A 24,073-nucleotide genomic window follows, 5' to 3' on the forward strand; every position below is an offset into this window, starting at 1 on the left:
TTCCACACAGCTGAAACCGCAGAGCGCCTCGTTCAGCCTCACCGACCGAAGCTCCTGGAAGTTGCAGAGGGAAGAACCGCGCTGAACCGGCTGCAGTTTTCTCTCAGCTAGCACATGTCCTGAGCGTTACGGTGCCGCCCCGAGGCCTAAAGTTCCTCTCAGTCGTGGCAGCTTTTACAGTCCTTTCGGTGTCAACTTGATTTAAGCGATCTTGATTCTTTCCTATCAGGTCATCCTAGAAAATTGGTTCTTTGCCCTCAGTGAACACTTACATTTAAAATATCATGTCTTACACGCTCTCCAGGCTGGTTGCTATACTAGTTTTTAATGGTCTCTCACTTGACGTTTTCATTTATCTAATTTTAATATAAACAGAGGATAAGGCCTCAGGAACCGAAAGACTGATTCGGAGGCGTGTTCCTGCTCCAGCTCTTCCTGAGGGCGTCAGTGAGAGAGGCAGGGCCCACGAGGCAGGCGGCCAGACCGGGTCACGGACCTGCAGGCTCTCTGGGTCATCTCTTCTCTCACGGACCATGGACGATACTTTTCTTGTACTGCTTGAAGAGCCTCTGCTGTGCCGCGGGTAGAATCATTATTTGGAATAACGTAAATAATATCTGGACAGGATTCTGGAGCCCTGAGTTCTAAACGCGGCTCGGGGAGAACGCCACAGCTCACGGAGCAGTTTCTTGCTGTCTTTGTACGTCTTCACAGATACTGATCCACAAACCCTCACAACGACTCCATGCAATAGAAGTGGTTCCAATTCCCTTTCTAAGGGACGGAGGTTTCCAGCGACTTGCTGAAGGCCACACGGCTGAGTAACACAGAACAGAGTACTTGACATTTCCCTGGCCCCGTGTCTTGCCCTTCTGAATTCTAAAGACAAGTGAAACCTGCCCTACTTACTGGGCTACTGTAAGGATCCATTCAAACTAGAAGGTATCTGTTTTTCCGGTGTCTATCCTATAGTCAGCAAAAATTACATTCTTCTGAGTCCAGCCCCTGACCTCCCGGCACAGGAGCAGACAGTTGCCCGATGGGGGCAATGGGGCACCACGGCCGGGGTGGGGCAGGAGAAAGACAGACAGACAGACCGCGAGCAGCGTGGCTGCCCCTGGGGGAAGGACGGGCCAGGTCTCCACAGATGAAAGAGGCCGACACCCTCCCACACGCGGGGAGGGCTGTGAGCAGCGTTTGACCGACACGGACACAGACAACACTGGTGATCCGTGTGCCTGGATGCATCTCAGGCTGCGCGTCTCACCACGAGTCCCAAACCCCCCGCGGGGGCGTCCAACTCTGCAGGAACTCCAGCCCACGAGGACTCCACCCGTGTCGTCCTGAAGGAGTCTCTGCCTCGCTGCTCCAAGTGTCTGTCCCTAGGCGCCCGTCCATCTGGGAAACCCGTCACCCCACCACCCCCTCACGGGACCTGCGCTGGATCCGCCACTCTCTGGACCCGAGCTCTCCGTCCTCTGCAGCCGCTCATGTGGGTGCGGTACTCCCCCCCGGCGCTCACGAGGAAGGGCATGTGAGGGGGACATGTGGGAGACTGCGTGTGTGAAGGTGCCCCTGCACTGTCCTGTCCATCACGGCCGCCTGCCCGGGGAAAAGAGTCTAACCAGCACTGCGCTTGTGGGTACGTGCGCCACTTCCTCCCTCATGTCCAGTTCTTGGTGACCGGTCACAAAGTCCGGTGCTGTTACGAGTTTCGGTCCATGTATGACACTGGGGGGTTTCTGTGGTTCCTTGCCGGTCCCTCTGATTGGGGCACATGTCCACATCCTGTGCCGTGAGCTTGGAGGGCTGGGCTGATCTGCAGTCGGTTCAGAGAAATTCTGCATTTGCTTCTAGTGCTATTTTATCCTCATCGTTTCCTCTGGTCCCTGATTTCTAGAATCTGGATGCTGTGTTTCGGGAGCTGCCTCTTGTATGGTCTTAGCTTTTCTGTTTTCCCCCAGAGTTTTGTCCTCTAACTGACAGATTGCTTTGACTTTACCTTCAAGACTTAAGTTTTTATTTCTTGCTATTTTTCATTTTTTCTAAATTTCTTTGAGGTCCTAATTGTTTCCTGAGTAACTATCTTTCTATTTCTTTGACAATATTACATTTTGGGGGGAGGATTTTCTTCTTTTTACATAATCTCTGCTTTCTCCAGGTTGTTCTCTGCTATTTTGTTTAGAGTCTTTTCCCCATGTCTCATCTCTGGATGCCCCCCGTGCGCAGGGCAGGACCGCGGTGACTGGGCGTCAGGTGCGGCCTGACCAGGCTGCTCCGTCTGGTCATCCAGCAGTAAAGCATGGTTTCTCCCCAGCATATGACACGCTTGGAATCTAGTGTGGAGACACTCGGGTCTGGACATTCCGGGCACAGATGCCCACCCAGCCCTCCTGTCTGCCCTCAACCTCCAGGGACCCAGTGACAAAGCCCATGCTTCATTCTCTCCAGAGAGCACTTCGTGCAGCGTATTACATCTCTGGGGTGAAAGAGGGTTGCTTCATCTGGCTCAGGGTCTGGAGCCGTAGACTGGGGAGTCTGCCTCTACACACACATAAAGCCGGTTTCCCGGCTGTTGATCCATCGTCAGAAGTGCTGGTGCCGCCAGTTCTAGAGCTTCAGGGGGTTCCAGAGTTCAGGTCTCCCGAGGGCACCCACGATGCCGCTATTGTTGGGGGGCAGGGCGTCTGCCGGATCAGACAGTCCTCGACTCTCAGCCCTGTTGCTTCCCGAACTCCGTTGCTGTCTCCCTTCCCCCGTTGTTTTTCCCAGTGACCCTTTGCCTTTGAGAACCAGCCTCTTGGCCGTCGTTTTAGGGAGTTCTTCAAGGCAGCACCGGGTAATAAGTGTGTTCGACTCTTTCTTGAACTTGGACATTGTCTACTGCCTTTTAAAGAACTTGGAAAATGTGACTCTCCTCCCTATATGATTTTAGTTCCCACAGCATGACCTGGAGCCCTCGTGGTGGCTACCGGTCCCTCTGCCTCTCTCCTACAATCCCCCGTCCACCCATGACCGTTCTCTGTCCTGACCCTTGGTGATAGATGTCAAGTTCCACCTTCTCATAAAGTCACTCCTGACCAGCCCTGAATTCAGGATCCTCTACTTTTAAGAACTCTGCCCCATTAGATACTTAGCACCAACTTTGTAAACCCTAGCTTACTGTGAGCTTGACTTCTGGATAGGCATTTCTCTTATCATCTCAATTCAACCGTTTTCTCTTTGGTTTAGGGACTGTGCCTTATAGCCAATTATCCTAAATCCCCACTGTGCCAAATGATGGAGTGGGTATTTGATACATCTGTCCTATTGATCAATATTATTGGCACTTTTGGTGTGGGCCCACCAGTCTTTAGGCTTGATTCCACCAGCGTCTGGCTTTCAAAGAAATGCATGCTGTCTCCTCTTCCTGCACAAAACAACATTTACTATCTTTGCCATTTATGAGACTAGAATGTTGAGAACGTTAGGATAAAATTATCCCAAGAACCAAGCTACCTCTTGGCAGTAAGATTAGAAAATGAAACTGCTATATAAAAACACAGAGACTCTATTTTAGCTAAAAGTCTCAAGTGGTTAACAAGGTTTCCCGAAGTGGCCAGTCCCTTATGGGCCTGTGCCCCGTGTGACAATGACAATTCCCTCGGAGCACTGAAGTCCGGAGGAGGTAAGAGCCTTGGAAATCACTGAGTCCATCTTCTCAGCTAGAAAATGAAGAAATTGAGGTCAGAGAGATTAAGTGATGTGCGCGGGCTCAGCGCATGGGTCAGCATCAGACCAGACTTCTGTCTGCTAAGCAGGCACCTCTCTGTCAGGCAGAGTAAAGGTCGAAGTGATCAGCAGCCCGAAAGCACCCACACTGCGAGCCTGTCCCTAACCTGCAAGCCTCCATGCATGGCGGCTCTCGCCTCCTGTCCATATTAGCTAGAGGAGCGAGCCCTGGGAGAGAACTGCACAAGCAAACACCGTTGTGGTCTATGCTGTCGATAAATTCGTCTTTCTGAACGTTTCCAAGTGGACACCAACACTCCTGCTCCGAAGACCACTCGGCCACATTTAACACTAGCAGTTGAGACCACCTGGTCCGCATGCAGTCCAGACGAAGAGACGGAGTGCTTCTGAGGCAGCAACTGTGACTGCATCCTTAGGGAGGGATCACTCCACCTGGTGCTGATGCTGCGGTAACTCTTCATGCTGCAGGAACTCTTAGCACCCTGACATACCTCACCCCAGGGCAACGCCGTCCCAGCTGCTGAGTCTACGCCAGCACGGGCCCTAGACCTGTAGTGAGGCAGATGAGCAAGAAGAACCAAGAAGCAAGCGACTTATGTGTTTGTGCTGGGGGCAAATATACAAGAAAATCCGTAAAACAAAAAGCTAAAGATTTCCTACTCTTCTTCATCAGGAGCTCTAGGACACGGTACTTTGTCTTTATATGGTCAGTAGGAAATCATTCAATTGTGTAGTATTTAAAATTCCGGTATAGTTGAAGGATTGAGACGTTGACAGGTTTAGTTTGGGGATGGAGGTGATGCATTTGAACATCCGTAGCTCATATATTTCTTAGATATTCAACATTTTATGCGCGCACACACACACACACACACACACGCACACTCCAGGCAAAATATGCCTTTGATAAAATAGTAAAGCTTCTTAAATATGCATTTTCTAATAAGCTGTTGCAAGCAAAATATATAAGCTCTTACTCCACATAGATTTTCAAAGCTGCTCCCCAGTTTAATGGGCATCAGGCTACAAATAATGAGCCTTAAAATCTGGCCATTATAAAGAGGAGTAAAAATGTTTTCTTCATAACGTGGCCCTGATTCTCATTTCTGTGGCAATGGTTCGTTACAAGGTGTTGTGTTTGCACACTTTTGTCGAACGTAACCTTACAAGCAGATCTATCTGCCTCCGGGGCTTCCCACCCCGTGTTTGGGTAATATCTCAGCTGGACCAGCTATGCTTATTTCTTATTTACTTTCCAGTGTCCATTAGAGACGCTGGTCCCAAGGAAGCCCACCACAGACCTCCTCATCGTGCTCGCTGCCCCGCTCATGACCCAGCACCCGGCACACACTGTCCCGGAGCATGACCCTCACGGCTGTGGGTCTCCACTCTCCCTAGGACTGTCTGCTCTTTCCCCTAAACTCGGGTGACAAGACAGGCTAGACTTCCTTGCTGCAGGCTCCCCTCGTGTACAATAGGTGATTCTCCCAGAGTCTGGGGAAAAGCAGCGGGGGTTGCCCTGTTTGTTTCAAATGAGGTGGAGTGACAGCTCATGGGAAAGGTGCTTTGAGCACAGATTCGGAACATCCACCATGCTCCTCCCGTCAGGATCTCTCCTGGAGTCTGTGAATGTGGCATCTCCATCCCATCTCTCTCCAGCTCGTTTGTCTTTGTGAGCAGGCAGGTGTCCTCGGGGGGCAGGAGCGTGCCCAGTGTGGCTGCAATGCTGGCTGTGGCCCTTTAGGATTCCCAGTCAGAAGGGATGCAGCAGGTGTGGCTGGGGTCGAGGGGAGGCGTGCTGCGCGGCGCGAGCACACTGCTTTATTGAGGTGTGATACCCCGGGAGTCTTGCTTGGCTGTGCGGTCCCAGTGTGTGTGCGCGTGTGTGAGCCTGCTCTGCCCTGCCTCTAAGTAACCTCCCAGCCGGAGGTCCTCACCTCTCTCCGCGTGGCCTGGAAGCTGCTCAGGTCTTTGGGCAACAAGGAGAAAGACCCTCTTCCAGGCCGCACCAGCCACGTGGCAGGTCCTCGGCGTGGTTTATCTACTTCAGTTTGTGTTAATGAGCACTTGGCTCATTGGCAGTTGGAGACGAGATGATTTGGTGGAAAGGCGCTAACCCTCCCCACGGGCCCCCCACACAGCGCTAACAAGGTACCGAGGCTTCCTCGTGGGCCCTATCACTTTGCCCGTGGAAAAGGGACAGCTCCTGGAGGCATCTTCAGACAGCCAGCCAGACCTGCTGTGTTCATTGCGTTAGGGTAACAGCTGAGTTGTAGAACTTCTTTCTTTTTTTAAGAAAGGCAGTGGTGGTTCTTTCACATCCTGCTGAAAACCTGCAGGGCCCTGGAGAGGAAGAGCCGGTACACGCAGACCCCAGATGGGCGCTGTCACCAGACTCCGACGTGGTACCAGCTTACGGTACACAATACCGCCACATGGCTCTCAAATCTGTCTCCACATTTAATAATCCTAAATGGACAAGAATGTTTTTCTACTAGTTTCTTCCCCCAAACTGCCTACCTCTCCTCCCTAAGAGTAGAAAGATAAATCTTAGTTATATAAAAGCCAAGGTTCTCAGACGTTTTGCTCAGGAAATGAACACTGCTGTGGGACCAGAGGGCTGGTCTGGAAGCTTCTTCACGTATTGTAGGCCCTTGTGGGGGTCGCTCCAAAATATGGGTCTCGGGTTTCTCGTCTGCAAAGACGGCGGTGCCACTCCGACCCTCGGCGCCTTCAAAGGCCTGGAATGAAGGACCACGGACCAGGTGTCTCAGGGGCCCCTGGAAGAACCGAGGTGACGGAACAGGGACGTCCTTGTTCCCAGGGAGACTTCTACTGGGGGAAGGGGTTGGGAGGCTCGGCAACCTGCCCGATGGCTCAGGCCCCTTCCTTCTTGGATCCTGTGGTGCTTCCTTGAACAGTTCCTATTGCCACGGGGTTCCTCACGTGTTTTATTGAAATAACAGTCTCCAAAATTTAGACTACCAGACACTAAACAGAAATGGGGAAGGGCCAGTGTGTACAGTGTGGGTCTGCATGGGGAATGTTCATTCCCCAGTGCTGGAGGGATGGCAAGAAAAGTCCATGGTGTCATATTGTCTCATTGACGGAAAAACAAACAACCAGAACCCAAAACGAAAAGGCCAGATTCTACAGGCCATTTCAGAGCTGCTGCTTCCAAATAACGTGCCCGTGGGCTTTTTGGGGCCACAGGCAGCACGGTGTGGCCCAGAACTAGCTGCAAGCCCTTTGGGAGAAGCCTGAACTCAGACAACCCTGCTCCTGCCCACTTCCTGGCCTCTGTGGGCCGAGGGCTTTGCCATCTGCAGGCTGGGTCTGGAGAGACAAGAGGGGACTGGCCACCGGGCAGTCTGCCTGCCCACTGCATGGTCTCAGGAGCAGAATGGTCCCGGTGGAGGCCGGGCCCAGGGCTCACTGAGGAAGGGTGCCCCCGGGGTGCTCTGACTCAGACTCCAGGACGGCGGGCGTCCCACCTCCAGGGAGGTCAGCCTTCGGGGGGAGACTGGCCGCCCAGAGTAATCCTGTTTCTCCTAAAAGGACTCTTGTATAGAAATGATTTCTCACTGCAGAGCTGAGAACCGTGTGGGCTTTACTATTTCTAGTCCTTCCGTGGCGACGTGATGGAAAAACGTAAGCCGCCAACAGACAGGCCAGTGTGCTCTGTGCTGAGCTGGCTGGCGGGAATTCTCCTGCTGGCAGCTCCGTGGGCTTACCTGGCGGGGCGACCTGGGGTCAGGTTCTGCCAGCCGAGAGGGCAGCGGCCGTGCTGCACGTCAGGGAGCAGAGGGGCCTCCGGAGGAGCAGGACCCCTGCCCCCGGATACGCTTGCCTACTTTGCTTCTGGAAAACGCCCAAGTGCCACAGAAACTAGTCAGTGTTAGAAATTGGAAAGATCTGCCACAAAAGGAGGCATCTGACCTCACGTATCTGACCACAGATCAGACTTGCTAAGCTTGAAACCGCAGCTGGGCCAGTGAGGGGCTGGCTGCGTGTGGCATCTCGGCTTCCGCTCACTCGGGAAGGACCCTCATAAATGGCTCATTTTCTTGGGCTGCGTCTGGGTTCTGTGTGCCAGCCCTGAGTGGAAGGACGAGATCTGCGCCAAGCTGGAAACAAAGGCACGAGGAGACGGACAGGGCGTGGTGGGGAGGACGGAGCTGGTGGCCAGCGCACCGATTCCTGTCCCTGGGGCCTGAGCGAGTCCTGCGAGCACCTGGGCTCCCCTGCCTCCAGTTACAGGAGAACCTTCTCGCGCACGGAGGGGGACACCAGGCTGCAGGTGCATCCAGAGGCGGTTTGAAGTGAAAGCAGAACTGCCAAGTGAAAGGCAGACACGCACCCTGGCCCTTGCACCTGCCCTGGTTCCCGAGCTGGTCCTGAGCGGCGCATCTGAGAACTGCTGTGCGGAGGCCACACTGGACCCTGCTCTCTGGCTTGCAGCCCACTGTCCTCCCGGACATCTGTGGGCTCTCCTCCTCCCTCCACCCCGCCCCTACCCCAGGCTGGGATTCTGCGGCTCCCCTGGGCCCCAGAGGTGCTTCTGCCACGTCCTGCGGCGATCGGCCTACCACGGGGCCTCCGGCTCCTTCACCTCCCTCCCTGCCCCTCGCACGCAGGCCGTGGCCCACAAGGTCTGCTTGTGCCCTGCTCGCCACCCTGCCCCTGTCTGCATGTGGGAGGACCTTCCGCAGCCTCGCCCTCACCGGCTGTCCTCCAGCACCCAGCCTCTGCCATGGGGGCTGCCGGCTGTCCTCCAGCACCCAGCCTCTGCCATGGGGGCTGCCGGCTGTCCTCCAGCACCCAGCCTCTGCCATGGGGGCTGCCGCAGTCCCGGTGGGGAGCTTGCTTTTCTGTCCTCCCTGGGCTCCCTGCCCACCGGCCCCACCGGTCCGACTGGCCCCGCCAGCCCCCTTGCAGGCCGACACCCACCCCCACGGCCCTGCCTGCGGCCCTGGCGACTCCTGCAGTCCGATCTGCACTCAGGCATGGGAAGAACCCGGCCATCCTGGTGGCCAGGGATGCATCCGTCACCATGGCCAGCTCAGCACTTAGCGCAAGGCGGTCTCGCTGCAGGGGCTGAACGGCTGGCTTGGACGACTGGCTGGCGGATGACAGCGTGAGGCTCTGCCCCTGTGCCAGGCCTGTCCCACGTCCTCCCTCCATCCCATGCCCCACAGGCCCCCTCACAGGCCAGTGGGAGGCTCCCCCTCGAGAGGACTGGCCAGCCCAGCGGGATGTGGCCTTGTTCCTCCTCTGTCCCACTGTGCCCCGATGTAACTCCCTCAGGGCACTTGGGACATCGGGCCATCTGTGTGTTTCTGCAGAGAGCTACTGGTCCTCTGGGGAGAAACACTTGCTCCCTGTGATACGCTCCTCCATACACAGCAGCTCCTGACACACGGTGCGGAGGCCACAGATATGAGATGGCGACCCAGAAGCCTCCTCCATGGGAAACTGAGGCAGAACGAACCCGAACCCCAACTGTTCACAGATTGTTCTATTTTTCCATCATTTTCCCATCGAGAGCCCTTCTATTTCACAGGTAGCGTGGCCTTCGGGTGGGTGTTTACGGAGTGGGCACCGCGAGCCGGCGCTGTGAGGGGCCGCACAGCAAGGCAGTGAGGGAGACGGTCCATCCACTTCGGGGGGCTGAGGATGTCCATGTGGGAAGGGATCGTACACACTGGCAGGAGCTGCAGGAACACGGACGCAAGTGCTGTTCTTCACACGCAGGGAGGAATCCGCTCGTCAGAGGCTCGGTGGACAGGCGCTTGCCGAAAGTGAGGCGTCCTCCCGCAGGGGTGATGCAGATGTGGACCCAGCCAGAAGTTTGGTGTCCAACCCTGTCTCGCATCGACAGGGGGTGGAGTGAATTGTTCCAGATCCTTCTGGTAGTTGGAGCCAAAGCTGGGACCAAAAAAAAAAGAAGTCTCCCAACTTGCATTTTCCAAAATGTCAAATCTGGAATTCCGTGTCCAAGCCATTTCTTAGATTAAGGTCACCATGCTTTGTGCCCTTTTTAAACCTAAAGACATTTTTGTATGATATTCAAACCCAGAACTCTGGCAATGGAAAAAGTAATCTATGAAAATGCTCCCAAAGTACTCTACAGGGTTTCTTATTTTCAGGGGGAAAAAAGCTACAATTTTGTAATTTAAAGATCTGAATTAACTAGATCTATTCTGAATTGTGATACGTTTTTCAGTGATAAAAGGATAAAAAAACAGTCGGCATGAAGGAATTATCCCTGATGATAATTCTCAGGGCATCAGGACAGAGACTGAGCCCGGGGTCCTCTGGTGACGGCCTACAAAGCCCACATCGCACTCAACACTCAGAGCAGGTGCCCAAGGCACAATCCGTGCTCTCAAGGAGGCTGAGGTCCAGGGCCGCGGAGGCGGGCAGGCCTGCGCTAAGTCGCCCTCAGCGTGTTCTCTGGACAGTCACCATGCTGCGCACACTGCTAGCTTACAGCTTTTCTCCAGCAACTGGGATGGGAAACATGGTGGGCTCTCACATTCCCTCCGTTTCCAGAAGAAGGAATTAAGCAGTCTTCCCGTCATCAGCAGCTCTGTCTATGCGAAGAGATGGAGGGCGTCCCAAAGCCCATAGCAGCCGGCAGGAAGCAGGAGCACCCCAGGATCTGCATCACACGCCGGCGATCAGCTTCTTCAGATTTTGAAGGACTAAGTTTGACCAGAATGTGTCCAAAATGCATGGAGTGACAGGGTCGCTCTCTGCTGGGTTGCCCCAAGCTCGGAGTGTTTTGTGGGGAGATGGTTGGCAGCACCACTCGCGGAGACAGACACGGGGCGGCGAGGGACTGGGCTCACGCCCTGCTCTTTCCTTTCTGTGGACAAATGAAGCTGGGACAATTTAGGGGGCTGTCTCATGGCATTCTAGCTGGTGACAAGAAGAAGATTCTCTTCTCCTCCTCAAGTTAAATCATGAAGAGACATGACAGATCATGAGGCAAAAGGAACGCATCTGGGTGTCCTCACCAATTAAAGTTCAAACACACCCGCGTTGACGTGGGGCCTGGAGATCCTGGTCCCTTGTCAGCTGATGGGGACATAGACCCGAGCGGGGCATGGGGCTGTTTCCAGGGTGGCAGACACAGGACTCAGAGGAAAGGCTCTGCCAAGAACCCCAGGGCCACCACAGGGATGGCCGTGGACACTCTCACGGGCAAGGTGGAGGGAGAGCAAGGTGACCTCCCACTTTCTCATGTGCTCTGTCCCTGCACAGACACACTTCTGCTTCAGGCTTTGGTCTGGCCACCTGGCTCCTCCCCTGCTCCCCATGCTTGGAATTCAAGCCTGGGCAGGTGGCAGGGCGGGGTGAGCCAGGTGGCCATGACAGAGGAGAAGGTGTGGTCCCTTTTCTGCCTGGCACGAAGCACCAGCCCCTCTGCTTTTGTTCAGCTGTGGAAAATCCACCTCCTGGCTGTGAGAGGGAGGGTGGGCCCCGGGGGGCAGCTCACCCAAACACCGGAGGGGAGCATTCTCTGGGAAGAGGAAGCCGTGGCTTCCAATGCTAACCTTGACATCTTCCAGAATTTTATGGAAAAGGCATCGTTGAAAATCACAATCTTTAAAAAAAAAAAAAACCGATCCTTTTACAAATGATAAAATTCTTTTTCCAATAAGGAAGTATTTTAGAAACAAGTATATTCCCTATTCTCTGCAATGGGATAACAAGGGCATCCTTCTGTTCTGCTGGGGGGAATGTACACAGATTCCTTCTGCTGAAAGAAACTTAAAATCACATTCTCCTGTTCTTCAATGCTAGGCTTCTCCTTATGACAAGGCACACCAGTGAAAGAATCAAAGTCATAAAAAGCTATCTGCAAAGATACTTATCATACATTATGTATAACACGAAAAAGTTCCAAAAACTAAGTCCTGTCCAACCATCAGAGTAGAGCTGCATCAATTACAGCCACGAACACTGAAGTAAAAATCTTTAATGACATAGGAAAAGGCTCATGTTACAATGCTACGTAAAAATAAAAAAAGACATACAAATTTAAGCTCTGAGACTGATTTGGAAAAACAACAAAAATGCATCAAAATCAAAGAATAAGCCGAGCAGCAGTGGTGAGGGACGTCCTGGGCACACGGGGCTGTCAGCGTCCACAGAGGGCCGTCCCCGCTTCCACGAGCACTTCTCTTCCCTTCATCTTCAGTCGTCAGTGAAGAAGACGAGATTTCCCGCGGCTGCTCTAAGTCGCCTGTGACCCCCGCAGTATTTCCTTGGGCCTTGCTGGTGAATAAAAGCCCCCGGGGAGGGTCAGTCGAGAGTCAGTCGAAAGCATTTGAAAAGCAAACTCCTCTTTATCTTCCAAGTTCTGCGCCTTTCAAAGATTGCTGAGCTCCTGCCCGTGCACAGGCTTTCCCCCCTTCTCGGCTCGTCGGTGGCCAGCGTCCCCATGTCCCTGCATGGTCCACCCCGCGGGTGGACCCCGGCGGGGACCGGCGCGACTGAGTGCTGAAGCCCACCCCAAATCCTCCTCTCCTCTGCCTGCACCAGAACCCCCTTATTTTTGTTTATTAGAAGTTAGTCCAGGTTAATTTAAGAAGTGCCCGTGATGAAAACCATGCTCGCCTCCTTCGATGCGCAGAGCCCACACAGCCCCTTGCAGTAAGGAGTGGGGCTTTCTGCGCGGCGGGCGGGAGGGGCAGGGGCTGGAGGGGAGGGGACACTGCCTGGGCGTGGACAGCAGCCCAGGAGGACTGGCCTGTGGTGGCTGGTGCCACCACCCCAGGGCCCAGGATTTGCAGACTGTAAAGTGCTTCACACAGTCCTACTGGCATTGTTGTCACTATTATAGGGACTACGAGGCCCACAGAAGGGCCCCACGGGGAAGGGAGAAGGGACGAGAGCAGTGTCCCTGATGCCTGCTGGCTAAGACCCTCCTTGGCAGCGAGCAGTACCGTCACCCTGTGTCCTACCCATGAGCCACGTCATGTCAGAGCCAACCACGTCTGCACCCATGCTGTGACCCATCCCCGTCCCTCCACCCGCCCGCATCTGCCCCCACCCCCGCCGCCTGATCCCTGTGCCCCCACCAGGAGGGGGCGAAATGAGCAGACAAGGAGGGGCCTGTGCCCATATGCGTCCCCACCAGGATGGAGTCTCTGTTCCTAGACCCCGTGCCAAGAAGCTGCTGTCTCAGTGATGAGCCAGGCCTGCATGTGAGCAGGTTCTGGATGCATCCATCACACTGAGTGAGCACAGAGCACGGCTGAGACCTCTGCCCCAGGACTGCCATCTGGTCGACCCTTCCCCAGATGGTGGCCTCGGCCTCCCTGTCCTGTCAGCTCAGCGGCTCGCCAGAGGGCCAGACAGCACCGCTGGAGCCCGCTCCCTCCCCTGTCCTGCCCACCTGCTCTCAGGGGGGCTCAGATGCACTCCGTTCATGAGCCGTAGGACTGGCTGAGGGGCTCACAGAGCTGTTGGAGCACATCCCTGAATCATTATGCATTATTTACGAATGGAATTTCTTCCAAGATGCTCATTTCCCCCTCTCTCTCCCTGGAGTTTTAGGAAATGCATCCACTTGTACGTGAAGCATACCTCTGGCGATGTCGAATTTAACATTAGATGATATTCACGGCCTGCAGGGTGGCTACTAAATTACAGTGAGTGGGTCTTTTAAAATCTGTTGAATTATACAAGCGGAGCGCAGTGCCTTCCGTTAGCAGGAAGGGAAGGTGCGTTTGCCTTGGGGGTCCATTCTGGGGCCCGCAAGGCTCTTGGAGACTCACGGGGTCCAGGCAGGCCCCTCTGAGTGAGGAAGACGAGCGCCTCCCCAGGCTCCACACAGTCTCCAGGGCTCGTCCACACTTCCTCCCAGCTCGCCTGCCCGGGCACTTCCCTACTCTCAGGCCGAGGCTGTGGGGCAGAAACCGCCCACTGGCCTCTCTGTGGTGGCGACTCTCAGACGGCGCCCTGGCCCAGGGCACACTCACGGGTAGGGCCAGCTGGGGGCTCCAAGCAGCCCAGGACCTCTGGACCCCACCTGTGTGCTCTGTGGGGGGATCCCAACTGGGGGCAGGGCTGAGCCTGGGGGAGCTGCCTGGTCCTCCCTGACCCCGTCCCAACCAGGCCACAGTGTGGTGTTCAGTGTGTCCCTGATGGTCAGTCATGACTCCACAGAGGGGAGAGAGCAAAATGGAGGATGGCTGTCCTCAGGTAGTTAGATGTCACCCTCCTCGGACACAGGACAGCCAGGAGTGAAGCTGGTGGAGGCCCTACCGGGGTCATGGCTGGGGGCTGCAGGGGGACAGCCCACTTCCTTCGGTTCTTGGGAAACTCTGGAAACACATCACGGTCACAGACAGGACTGAAGTCTGTGTGGTGGAACGCCAGGTTGTCCTGCGGTGTCTGCCCAAGTCTGTACTTTGTGACCAGACGTTCCTGGGTCTCCCACCACCAGGGAGCTGAGACCGGAACTGAGGTGTTAAGGTAGCTTCTGGCACTTAGGGTCTTTGGAGCAAGGTTTCTGTTATCAACCCAAGCTTGTTTGGTTTGGCTTTCAGATTCATACATGCTCTTGCTAGACACTTCCCCATTACCTGCAAACTCCATCTGACCAGTTATCTGTCTTTTGCACACACACACACACACACACACACCTGTTCCTGAGCTGGTTCTCAAACTCAGGGAGCATGAGAATCTCCTGGGGAGGTAGCAAAAACCGAGTGCTGGGCCCCACCCCACAGTGACTAATTCACCAGGTCTGGGGTGGGGCCCAAGCATTTGCCTTTCTAGAAAGTTCTCAGGTGATACTGATGTTCCCGGTTATGGAGCCCTACGTTGAGAACCCTTGCCTCAGGGGAAGCTGACCCAGCCTCTGGCTCCGGGATGGGCTGGACAGTTATGAGGACGGTCATGTGTGCTGGTCAGGGATGGCTCGGGGACAGCCGAGGTCCCACATGGAGCGTGAGAGCCGAGAGGATGGTGTTGGCAGCTCCCGAAGAGCTCCGCCTTGCTTTTTGCGAGTTTCTAGGAAGGACTCCTCCTGCCTCTTCAGTCCTGTGTTGCGGAAGCACACGAGAGCCGAACGCTTTGCAGCAGAGGCGCCGGATGATGGAGCAAAAGCCCCCGAGTCAGGCTCCTGGTGAGACAATTAATTCTGCACTTTTAAGCCTGTTGGAGGTGGGTTTTCACCGGTAGCTGGCAACATCCTTAGTCACACAGAAACTCTTCAGATGAAAGCCCTACAATCTCATTGAATCCGAGCAACGTTAGGGCCAAGCGAGCACTTTCCTCCATCTGTTAGTAATTCAGGCAGGAAGAGTGTCTTGCTGGAGTTTGGGGTTGCAATCATATTTTGGGGTCTAATATTTGAAGCACCATTTTCTCTTCAGGACATGAGGCAGAGAAGCAGGAGAAGTGATTGTTTCTGGTGTCAGCTCTCGCAAGGGTCCTGGAAGTGCGGGCGTAGATGACAACAGCGTGAACGCCCTCGAGCATGGGGCACAGTGCTGCCCACCAGGGCGTTCCTACAAAATCATCAGTTGTGATACCGACTCTGGGAGCTGGGAGCTCCTCCTGGAACCCTCTCCTGAGTGCACTGGAATCTGGCGAGGGGCCTTCCCCACCCCAAGCCCCCACCCTCTGCCACTGCCCTCACTCCCTCACTTGGGGAACACACACCCTGCCGCACTAGGAGCCCGGCATCGGCCTCTCCTGTCCCTGGAGGAAGAGCTGCCACCTGCAGCTGAGGACTGGTGGTCACACCCGTGGCGCACTGTGGGTCCCCCTGCAGCTCAGCCCCTCTGACCTCCTCCTTCACCACCTCAGGAACCCACCGCTCCACATGTCCCATCTAGAAAGCGGCTGCCTTGTATTTGCCATCATCCCAACACAGATGGTGGCGGTCAGAACGGAACTGTGGGTGTTTCGGGGGGTAAACCCAAGACAATAGCTGTGTACACACCAATTTCCGATGAATATTCTGTGGATGTTGCAAAGCCATGTTTATAGATTTTAATCATGAGCCAAGAAATGAGACCAAGACTATAATTGCTAAATCTAGACTTGGCCAATACCGATGGTGAATGTTACGGAGTCTCCGTACATATGCTTCCTGGTTTAGGCTTCCTGACAGTACCAGAAAATGCCCACGTACCTTCTCTTTGAATATGGAATTATTTGAAACTTATTTAGGTTTGTCAGCATCAAAGATATGCCCTGCAATGCATGATATGTTTTGTTTTTCAGTTTTAAACACACTGAATCAGTCACGCTGTGCTCTGGCGTATGTAATGGACGAGGCGAGGGCCGGAGACCTTGCATCTGGGCAGATGTCCTGCAGACCAGCAGCAGGCAAACTGTTTTTTCAGGATAATGGGGAGGCAACTTCTTTTTTTTTTCTTTTTCCCCCAAAAAAGGATGTATTGTGACATAAAGGTTAAGAACCACATCAGTCTGAAAAGACTGTGCCTGAATTTTGTGTCTTTGCACATATACGATTAATAATCAGCTGTGAATGACGAGTCTGGGAACCCACTTGCTCTGATTCTACTTCATACATAGAAGTCTCTAGATCTCAAAATGTTTGCTCCATGTGCAACTGCACAAGCCATCAAATTGATGTTAAAATATATATCCCCAAACTTCTGATTTATAATGCCAGTGACAAATAGTAAAAAGGACAGGCATGCCATAAAGTTCACGGATGGGGTGATGGCAGGCACAATGATGTCTCATAAAGAACAAGGGGGGAGTTATTTATTCTTGTGGGTTCATGAAGTAAAACACAGATAGACCGGCTGAGTGGCTTCGTGCACAGAATTTTTCATAAACATCCCACAGTGCACCCGGTTGTACATCAGCCATACATTAATTAGAGCATCCAGCAAACACTGCAGTGTGTTCCATGCACCCAAGCGAATCTTCATTTTTCACATGCAGGGCCTTACTAATTAAAATCAGCTTTGCAATTAAATGTGGAAAATTGTGTTAAACTTTCAAGCGTAGTTAGGAAAAAATGCAATTATTTTAGGGTACTTTATTTTAATGCAAATGAAATTTCTATCAATATAAAACTGGTAAAAGGGAGGTACAGGGATCCCTGTTTCTCTGCCTTCCTCCCTGTTTCTTCTTTTTCCTTTTTTTTTTTTTTTTTTTTGGATTATAGATGCTCCTCTCAGTTGCACGTTGCAATGCTCCACTATCTCTCGCCAGTACCTGGCTCTGTTCCAAGGCTTTTAGTGAGTGCTCTCTGTCAAGGCATGAATAATACAGCCCCTAGGCTGTTGGCAGAATCCAAATGAGGCATGCATACATCAGGAAGCAAGCCCTCGACTTCAGCTCCAGAACAAGCTCCCGTGAAGACAGGCAATTATTCACCCCCGGCTGCCGCCATGACAGTCACACTGGTGAGTGCAAAGGTATATGAAATGGGAGAAAATCTGAATAAGGAATGTGTACAATAAGCCAAAGAGAATCCAATAATTTTCTAATAAAAAAGAAAAGCTACCATTTGGAGCTTTTAATTTGAAAGTTTCAAGATCAACTGATTTGACTCTGGATTTTCTAAATTGGGAGGATTTAAATAGAATACCAAAACCCATCACCTAGCTTTTGGGTGCTTGTTGAGCGGGCAAGATTCTGAAGCTAAATTTCAGGTCAAATTTCCATCAGAACCTTTTGCTCAACAAACACGTAATTTCAAAAACTGAAGTGAAGGGTAAATATAAATGAAATCCATTAAATTTCAGAAATAAATCCGGAGGGATGACAAGACAGATGAGTGAAGAATGAATCTACGTTAAGGACTTCCTCCATCTCTCTCTCTCTCTTTCTCCCAGTAGAGGCTTATGCAAAAATCACTATTCAGAAAGAAGTAAGCAAGTCCAATAATTTCAAATGTTCCAGTACGTGTATAGCTATTATAAAACAGGCTAAAATCCAAACTCCTATACATGGTTTAGTATTAACTTTGTAATAGATATTAATAAATTTTTATTATTCCTATTTCTAATTGGTATTGGGAAAAATTTTTAAACTTTAAGAACAGTAAACTGGCCACTATTTTGGGGATAAATTTACTTTATAGAGATCTACCCCTTTCTAAACATTGATTTACTTTGTCTCTGACACAAACAATGCTTTGACATTTGGCATTTTGCTCATATCTTAGTTCATGCAATGCTCTGGATTAATAACGACATCTCTTTATATCAGCTAGTTGAACTGCTAAAATGATTTTAGATAAAGAGTGATATGTGGGGCTTCCTGTCACTGTGTCTCCACCCTTCCTCAAGATCTCCATCCTTGATTTGGGGCACGTCCCCAGAAAATCCTGTGGCCTCACAGCCTAGCCTGTGGCACTCCCCCCAGCTTGGGGGTCTGGCTCAGCACCCACGGACGCCCTGCCCTGCGGCGTCGCTCACACCACGCCACGGGCTTTAGGCTGGGTCTACACGCTCTCCACCTGGCCCGGACCCTTCCTTGCCAACAGAGCCACAGGCCAGCAACTTCTTGAATTCCAAGTGTGTGCCTTCCAGGCATTCCATTTTCTCCTGCCACCTACCCACTGTAGGAATAGCTGCAGACGTGTGGGCAGCTACTTGCTTTACACCCATGGGTATCATCAACGCTAACAGGTCACAGTGCTTGTGCTCTAGGAGAGGACATGGTTGGGAGGAGAGCCGAGGGAGCTCAGGAAGCTCCTGTTCCTGAACTCAGGCGGCTAAGACTTTGGAAAACCCCCTTAGGATGACCAAGAGTGAGTTTTCCCATCTGCAAAGGAAGCCCTGTAGTTGGACCCACGTTCGAGATATAAGAATGTCTCCAGCTACCCACAAGTATGGCAAGAAAAGTTGCATGCACTCAGAGGAGCAGAATTCCCTGGGCCATGTGCAAGGCCATGTGACCACGGGTCCAGAGGAAGAGGTCATACTCCCCACATACAGAATAGACTGCGTTAGTACTTTGGTTCATAACAGGAGAATTATTTCTGGCCCTGATTGCAAAGTCCACGGTGTTTTTGTCATACTTTATGCCAATAACATAAAACCTCAGGTGGGAAGAAGAGAAGTCAGATTCATGTGTCTAGATACTAACAACGTTTCTGAGGATAAGTGTTTGTTATACTCATTAGCTGCATGAGAGGCCTGGTCGTTCCAGCGCACAGAATGGTGAGTGACCTTGGATCCCCGCTGGTCCGTATATGGGGGTGTGAACGTATTTATCGTCAGTGTTGAGAAACTGATGGAACACCTCTATCAGATAACGGAAACCATCATTCATTTTTCTCATTTTTTCCTTGGCTGCCAGAAAACTCAGAACACAATATCAGACTATATCTAAACCTCTGATATATCCTGGGTTTCTGGTAAAATTATGTTTCTATTTCCCTTGTGTTTTTCCTAATTTACTCTGTGATTCAACTTTTAATTGTGCAGTTGTACATGTGTTTATCAACTACCTCAAATTGTTCATGAACTATGAACACAAATAAATACCCAGGAACAGATTATCTTTTCTTTAAGCACAAGATTTTTGACGTAAGGTGGACCATCTAATAAAAGAAGTATTATAACATTAGCTCTACACCCGCAAATGTTGTACCAGGATCTTAAATTGCAAATTCCTTTTTCACAGTATTGTTTCCTTTCACAGGTGTTATCCGGTGGTTGATTCTCCTCTAACCTCAGTCCCAGTTTCTTACAGACCCACAGCCCTACCTCTAACACACTGAGAAAACATCACTGAGGTGGCGTGACCAGCCATTGGGGGTCGGTGCCCCACAAAGTGACAGTCTGGAATAGGGAAGGTATACTTGATTTTGATTTCTTCATTTTCCTATGCTAAAAATAAAGTTTAGCTGGTAGGCATCATTTTATCACTTGGTATCAAATGTCTTAAAAAATTTTTAAAAATTTACATTATAAATTCCCCCCATTTGCCTCAAATTACTTTTTGTATGTTCAGATAAATGGATCTGTCCACATACTAAAACACCTTTTTACTTGGCTATGAACTAACATGATATATGAATAAAATGAAGTTATATCCCTAAGAGGACTATATTCACTGAACATTTTATTGCTGAAAGACCAAAAGGATGGGTAATTTCATCAAAACCAAGACTCAGGCTGCCACTCTTGTCATATCGGAAGAGGCTGAGTCTCAGCAGGGACAAAGCAGTAGAGGTCAATGTCACACTTGTGTTGTGGGGTGTGTGCAGGTATTTATGTGCATAAATAGCTGTGAGAGAGGAGAAACTTTGGAAGCAGGAAATCTTTTAAAGCCAAAAATAACTGAAATCATACAGATTTGAAATAGCACCAGTCATAAGATGTTAATGTATACATGAGTCTGATCTACTACAAGAAGCAACTTTTCAGTTTGAGAAATTCAAATGTCATCCCTTAGTTAAAAATTACTGGTAATATATAGTCATCAGGGAAATGCAGATCAAAAACCACCATGAGCTGTCACCTCACACCTGTCAGAATGGCTAGAATCAAAAAGACAAGAAGCAACAGGTGTCGGTGAGAATGCAGAGAAAAAGGAGCCCTCCTACACTGTTGGTGGGAATGCAAGCTGGTGCCACCACTTTAGAAAACAGTATGGAGGTTCCTCAAAAAGTTAAAAATAGAGCTACCCTACGACCCAGCAATTGCACTACTAGGTATTTACCCGAAGAAGACAGAAACACTAATTTGAAGGGATACATGCATCCTGTTTATGGCAGCATTATCTACAGTAGCCAAGATATGGAAGCAGCCCAAGTGTCCACCGACTGATGGACGGATAAAGATGTGGCATATATGTACAATGGAATATTACTCAGCCATCAGAAATGAATGAGATCTTGCCATTTGCAACACTAGAAGGCTCTAGAAGGTATTATGCTAAGTGAAATAAGTCAGTCAGAGAAAGACAAATACCATACGATTTTACTCATATGTGGAATCTAAAAAAACAAAACAAATGAATAAACAAACAAAAAGCAGAAACGGACCCATAAAGACAGAGAACAAACTGACGGTTGCCGGAGGGGAGGGGGAGGGCAAAACGGGTGACGGGAAGTGGGAGGTACAGGCCTCCGGTGAGGGGATGAATAAGTCAGGGGGAAGCACAGGGGACACAGCCAATGCCACTGTAACCGTGTCGTGTGGGGATGGGTGGGGACCACACTCGCGACGATCACGGCACAACGTAGAGTTGTCAAGTCATCATGTTGTACACCTGAGACTAATCTAACATAGTGCGTCAACCATACTCAACAGAAAAGTATTGATACTATAGAGACATCAAAAATAAAACTCAGAAAGCTTCACTTGATGCTGCACTACACTCCTCTTGAGAACTGGCACATAGGTGACATAAGTTTTGAGTGGTTATTGGTTTTACATAACAAGTCTGTAAGCATCTCATTCTTTAAACCAAGGAAATAGAAGTCCGTAAATGTAAATAATTTGTCCAAACTCCGCCCCCCCCTCAGTTGACTAGTGGCGCCAAGGAAATCAGAACCTGTGTCCCTTCCTGGAAAATCACTCTTCATCCACGGCCACCACATGGACTCTTTCTACTAAAATACTAAGAGTTCTAATAATTACATAGATTATGGTGCATGGCAAAACTTACGATATTATTTTAAATTAAATTAAACCATGTGTTGAAAAATTGTCTAAATTAGCTGTTCCTGTGAATCTTCTCTAACATGCCACCTTCTTCACTCCTGTAAGATCTGGGGTGGGGTTCTGTGCTCACACCAGCATTATGTCTCAAAGGAAAATGAAGCCTGGCCATCTTCAAGCCATTCCCAAGCTAAGCCTCAGTTACTGTTTACACGGGGATGGAGATCTCACAGGGAGATCTCGCAGCTGAATGGGATGCACCTTGGGTAAGAATGTGCTTTGAGTGATTCTTTGAAAACTTCATGGTTTTTCCTGAAAAACTGTGATTATCAAATTATGTCTAGATGACATCTAATCCAAACTTTTTAGCCAAAAAAGTAACAGGATGATAAAGTTCAACTACTGACTCATCAAGAGATGATCAAGGGAAAAACTTGATTTTGTTCTTGGTCTGCTAACTTGTTTTTCATTGAAAATATAAGCAACATGGTTTTAAAAATTTTTAGATTAAGGATTTACATGCATATACCTTTATAAAATAACATAAATACTTTAAAGAAACTAATTATTTAACTTACATGTTCGGTAATTTACTATAATATACAAGAGCAATAATAATAGGATAAATTAATGTTTCAATCACAAAATTCCCTTAAAAACCGACCTGTCACTCCTTTGGTATGTAACAGAAGTCTGATAGCCATTTCATCATGGATGCTCATTAAAAATTCCCTGTCTCCTTAAATGCTAGCATGGGGACTTGGGGAGTAATTTATAATTTTTCCCTTGATTTTACTGAAGGACAATCAAAATAATTGCTTGATTTCACCCATAAATTAATGTTCAGCTGAAAAGGAAATAAAACATCAGGCAGTGAAGGAAGGTCACCCCGAGGTGCGGCCGGCACACCTGCTTGAGCATCTGAGCTTTCATTACGTGGGCTTGGTTCTTGATGGCTTGTTAGGATGAACGACCTTAGACCCAGTAACCTAATTTGTGAAAAATTAGCTAAAAATTTATTACAAAGCCTGTAAACATCTCTAACTCCTCATACCCAACATCTTCCATTGAAAGGTACAGCTGCCTTAATATCACAGGGAAGAAATTCCTTATGGAAAAGTAAATCTAAAGATTGATCTCTTCATGACTCTTGGCCTGAAGTGTGTGTGATATAATTCTGCTGTGATGCATTTTTAGCCATAATTACCTAGCCACCTGATCTCGTAGATGTTTTCCACACCTACCTCTGTTATGGACCCAAACCTCAGTATTTAGAGGAATGATATAATCATTTAAGCCTCAAAGCCTCATTAGTGTGATCTGTCCTGGACATTAATCTCCTGCCAGGACCTTTCCCTGCAGCTGCCCAGGTACCAGCTTGGGCTTCCCTTCCCAATGACAGAAGCTGAGTTCCTGCAGGAAGATCAAGAAGGTCATACTCTCATTTACCCTCCGTGACTTACCACCATCCTGCAGCTACCAGAATGAGCAAAGGGCCAAGGACCAGCAGGCTGTCTCAGTGAAGCAGAGGGAGGTTCTTAGCACGCCGCTGTGTGTGTGGGAAAATGAGTTTAAGGCTGGTCTTAATTTGTGTTACCTTATGTGTTATCGTGAATTCTGCCTGGAGACCCTGCACGTGAAACCAAAGGCTGAGTTCACATCAGAGAGAGGAGGAAAAGACAACACTCACTGTTTTCCAAGAACACCCCCCACTCATCGTCACCCTTTGGTCTGGACCCTAGACAAGCCAGTGTATACCATACATTATGAAAGAGGCGGTTGTTACCTTCTGTGTCTTGCATATTTGCCACTGACGTGACCACTGCCGTCACAGCCAGGTGTGGGACAACTGCAAAGAGAAAGAGGTAATTACACGGGGGCCGAGCTGCTGGGGGGGGATGATGACACTGCTGGGGGGTGGGCAAGTGCGCCGCTGGGGGTGGGGGCGAGCGCGCTGCTCGGGGTGGGGAGCACTTCGGGAGCACTGGGTGGGAGGGTACACAGACAGACAGAGAGAAGGAGGGGAACTATTGGAGCTGCTTTTTATTAGCAGGTATCCCATCAGAGCAGTCCGGCAGGAGCAAGCCGCCAGTGAGCCCGAGCGTGCCGTCTGCCCATTAAAAGGCATGGATTTTCTAAATTGCTAACGGGGATACATTTTGCCCGCAGAGCACTGACCTGAAGAGCTCTTGTATGGCTGGTTCCACGGGAACTGCAGAGAGATGGAAAACAGATAGAAATTTATCATCTATCACACATCCCCTCTCCCACAGAATGCTATCGAGAGTGTGGTGTCACAACAGGGGTCTGAACGGACGGTGCACACAGCTCCGCAGGACGAAGGGGGCCCTGAGCAGGGCTTCCAGGGGCTTGGGGATGCGTGGACGTACCTCGAACCCCTTTGGACCGTGTACGATGGCGCTTCTCCTCGGCGTCCACCTCCATCTGTGGATAGATGAGCAGGCGGTCAGTGTGCGGCTCCGGCCTGCGAAGGCCAGCCATGCATGCCCCCGAGCCCCAGCATTTGAGTGGCTATGGGGGAGCCCTCTGGAAGGCGCGTGGGGAGGAGAGCATCAGGCAATCTAACTGTGTTACTTAAAAAAATCAAAGCAGACCTCGACCTTGCAGGGAACGCATCATCGGGAGGCCCCGCCCTCGGTTAACAGGGCAGACTGACGAAGTTTCAGGGGCAGACTGTTCACCCTTTTCAAAGA

General features: G+C 50.7%; 1 protein-coding gene across 17 annotated transcripts in view; it reads right to left on the reverse strand.

The window, feature by feature from the left end:
• Nucleotides 1-24,073, reverse strand: part of MYT1L (myelin transcription factor 1 like) — a 418,463-nt gene that overhangs the window by 118,853 nt on the left and 275,537 nt on the right. For all 17 annotated transcript variants that reach the window (XM_073896929.1, XM_073896930.1, XM_073896934.1 and 14 more), the window contains 3 exons: nt 23,750-23,804; nt 23,538-23,571; nt 23,146-23,208 (listed from right to left, as the gene is read on the reverse strand). In XM_073896929.1, the coding sequence (XP_073753030.1) occupies nt 23,146-23,208; nt 23,538-23,571; nt 23,750-23,804 (152 nt within the window). The remainder of the gene's footprint in view (nt 1-23,145; nt 23,209-23,537; nt 23,572-23,749; nt 23,805-24,073) is intronic.

This window comes from Callorhinus ursinus, unplaced genomic scaffold, assembly GCF_003265705.2.
Source record: "Callorhinus ursinus isolate GAN/ISIS: 27379988/994484 unplaced genomic scaffold, GSC_fseal_2.0 scaffold10, whole genome shotgun sequence".
Lineage (NCBI taxonomy): Eukaryota > Metazoa > Chordata > Mammalia > Carnivora > Otariidae > Callorhinus > Callorhinus ursinus.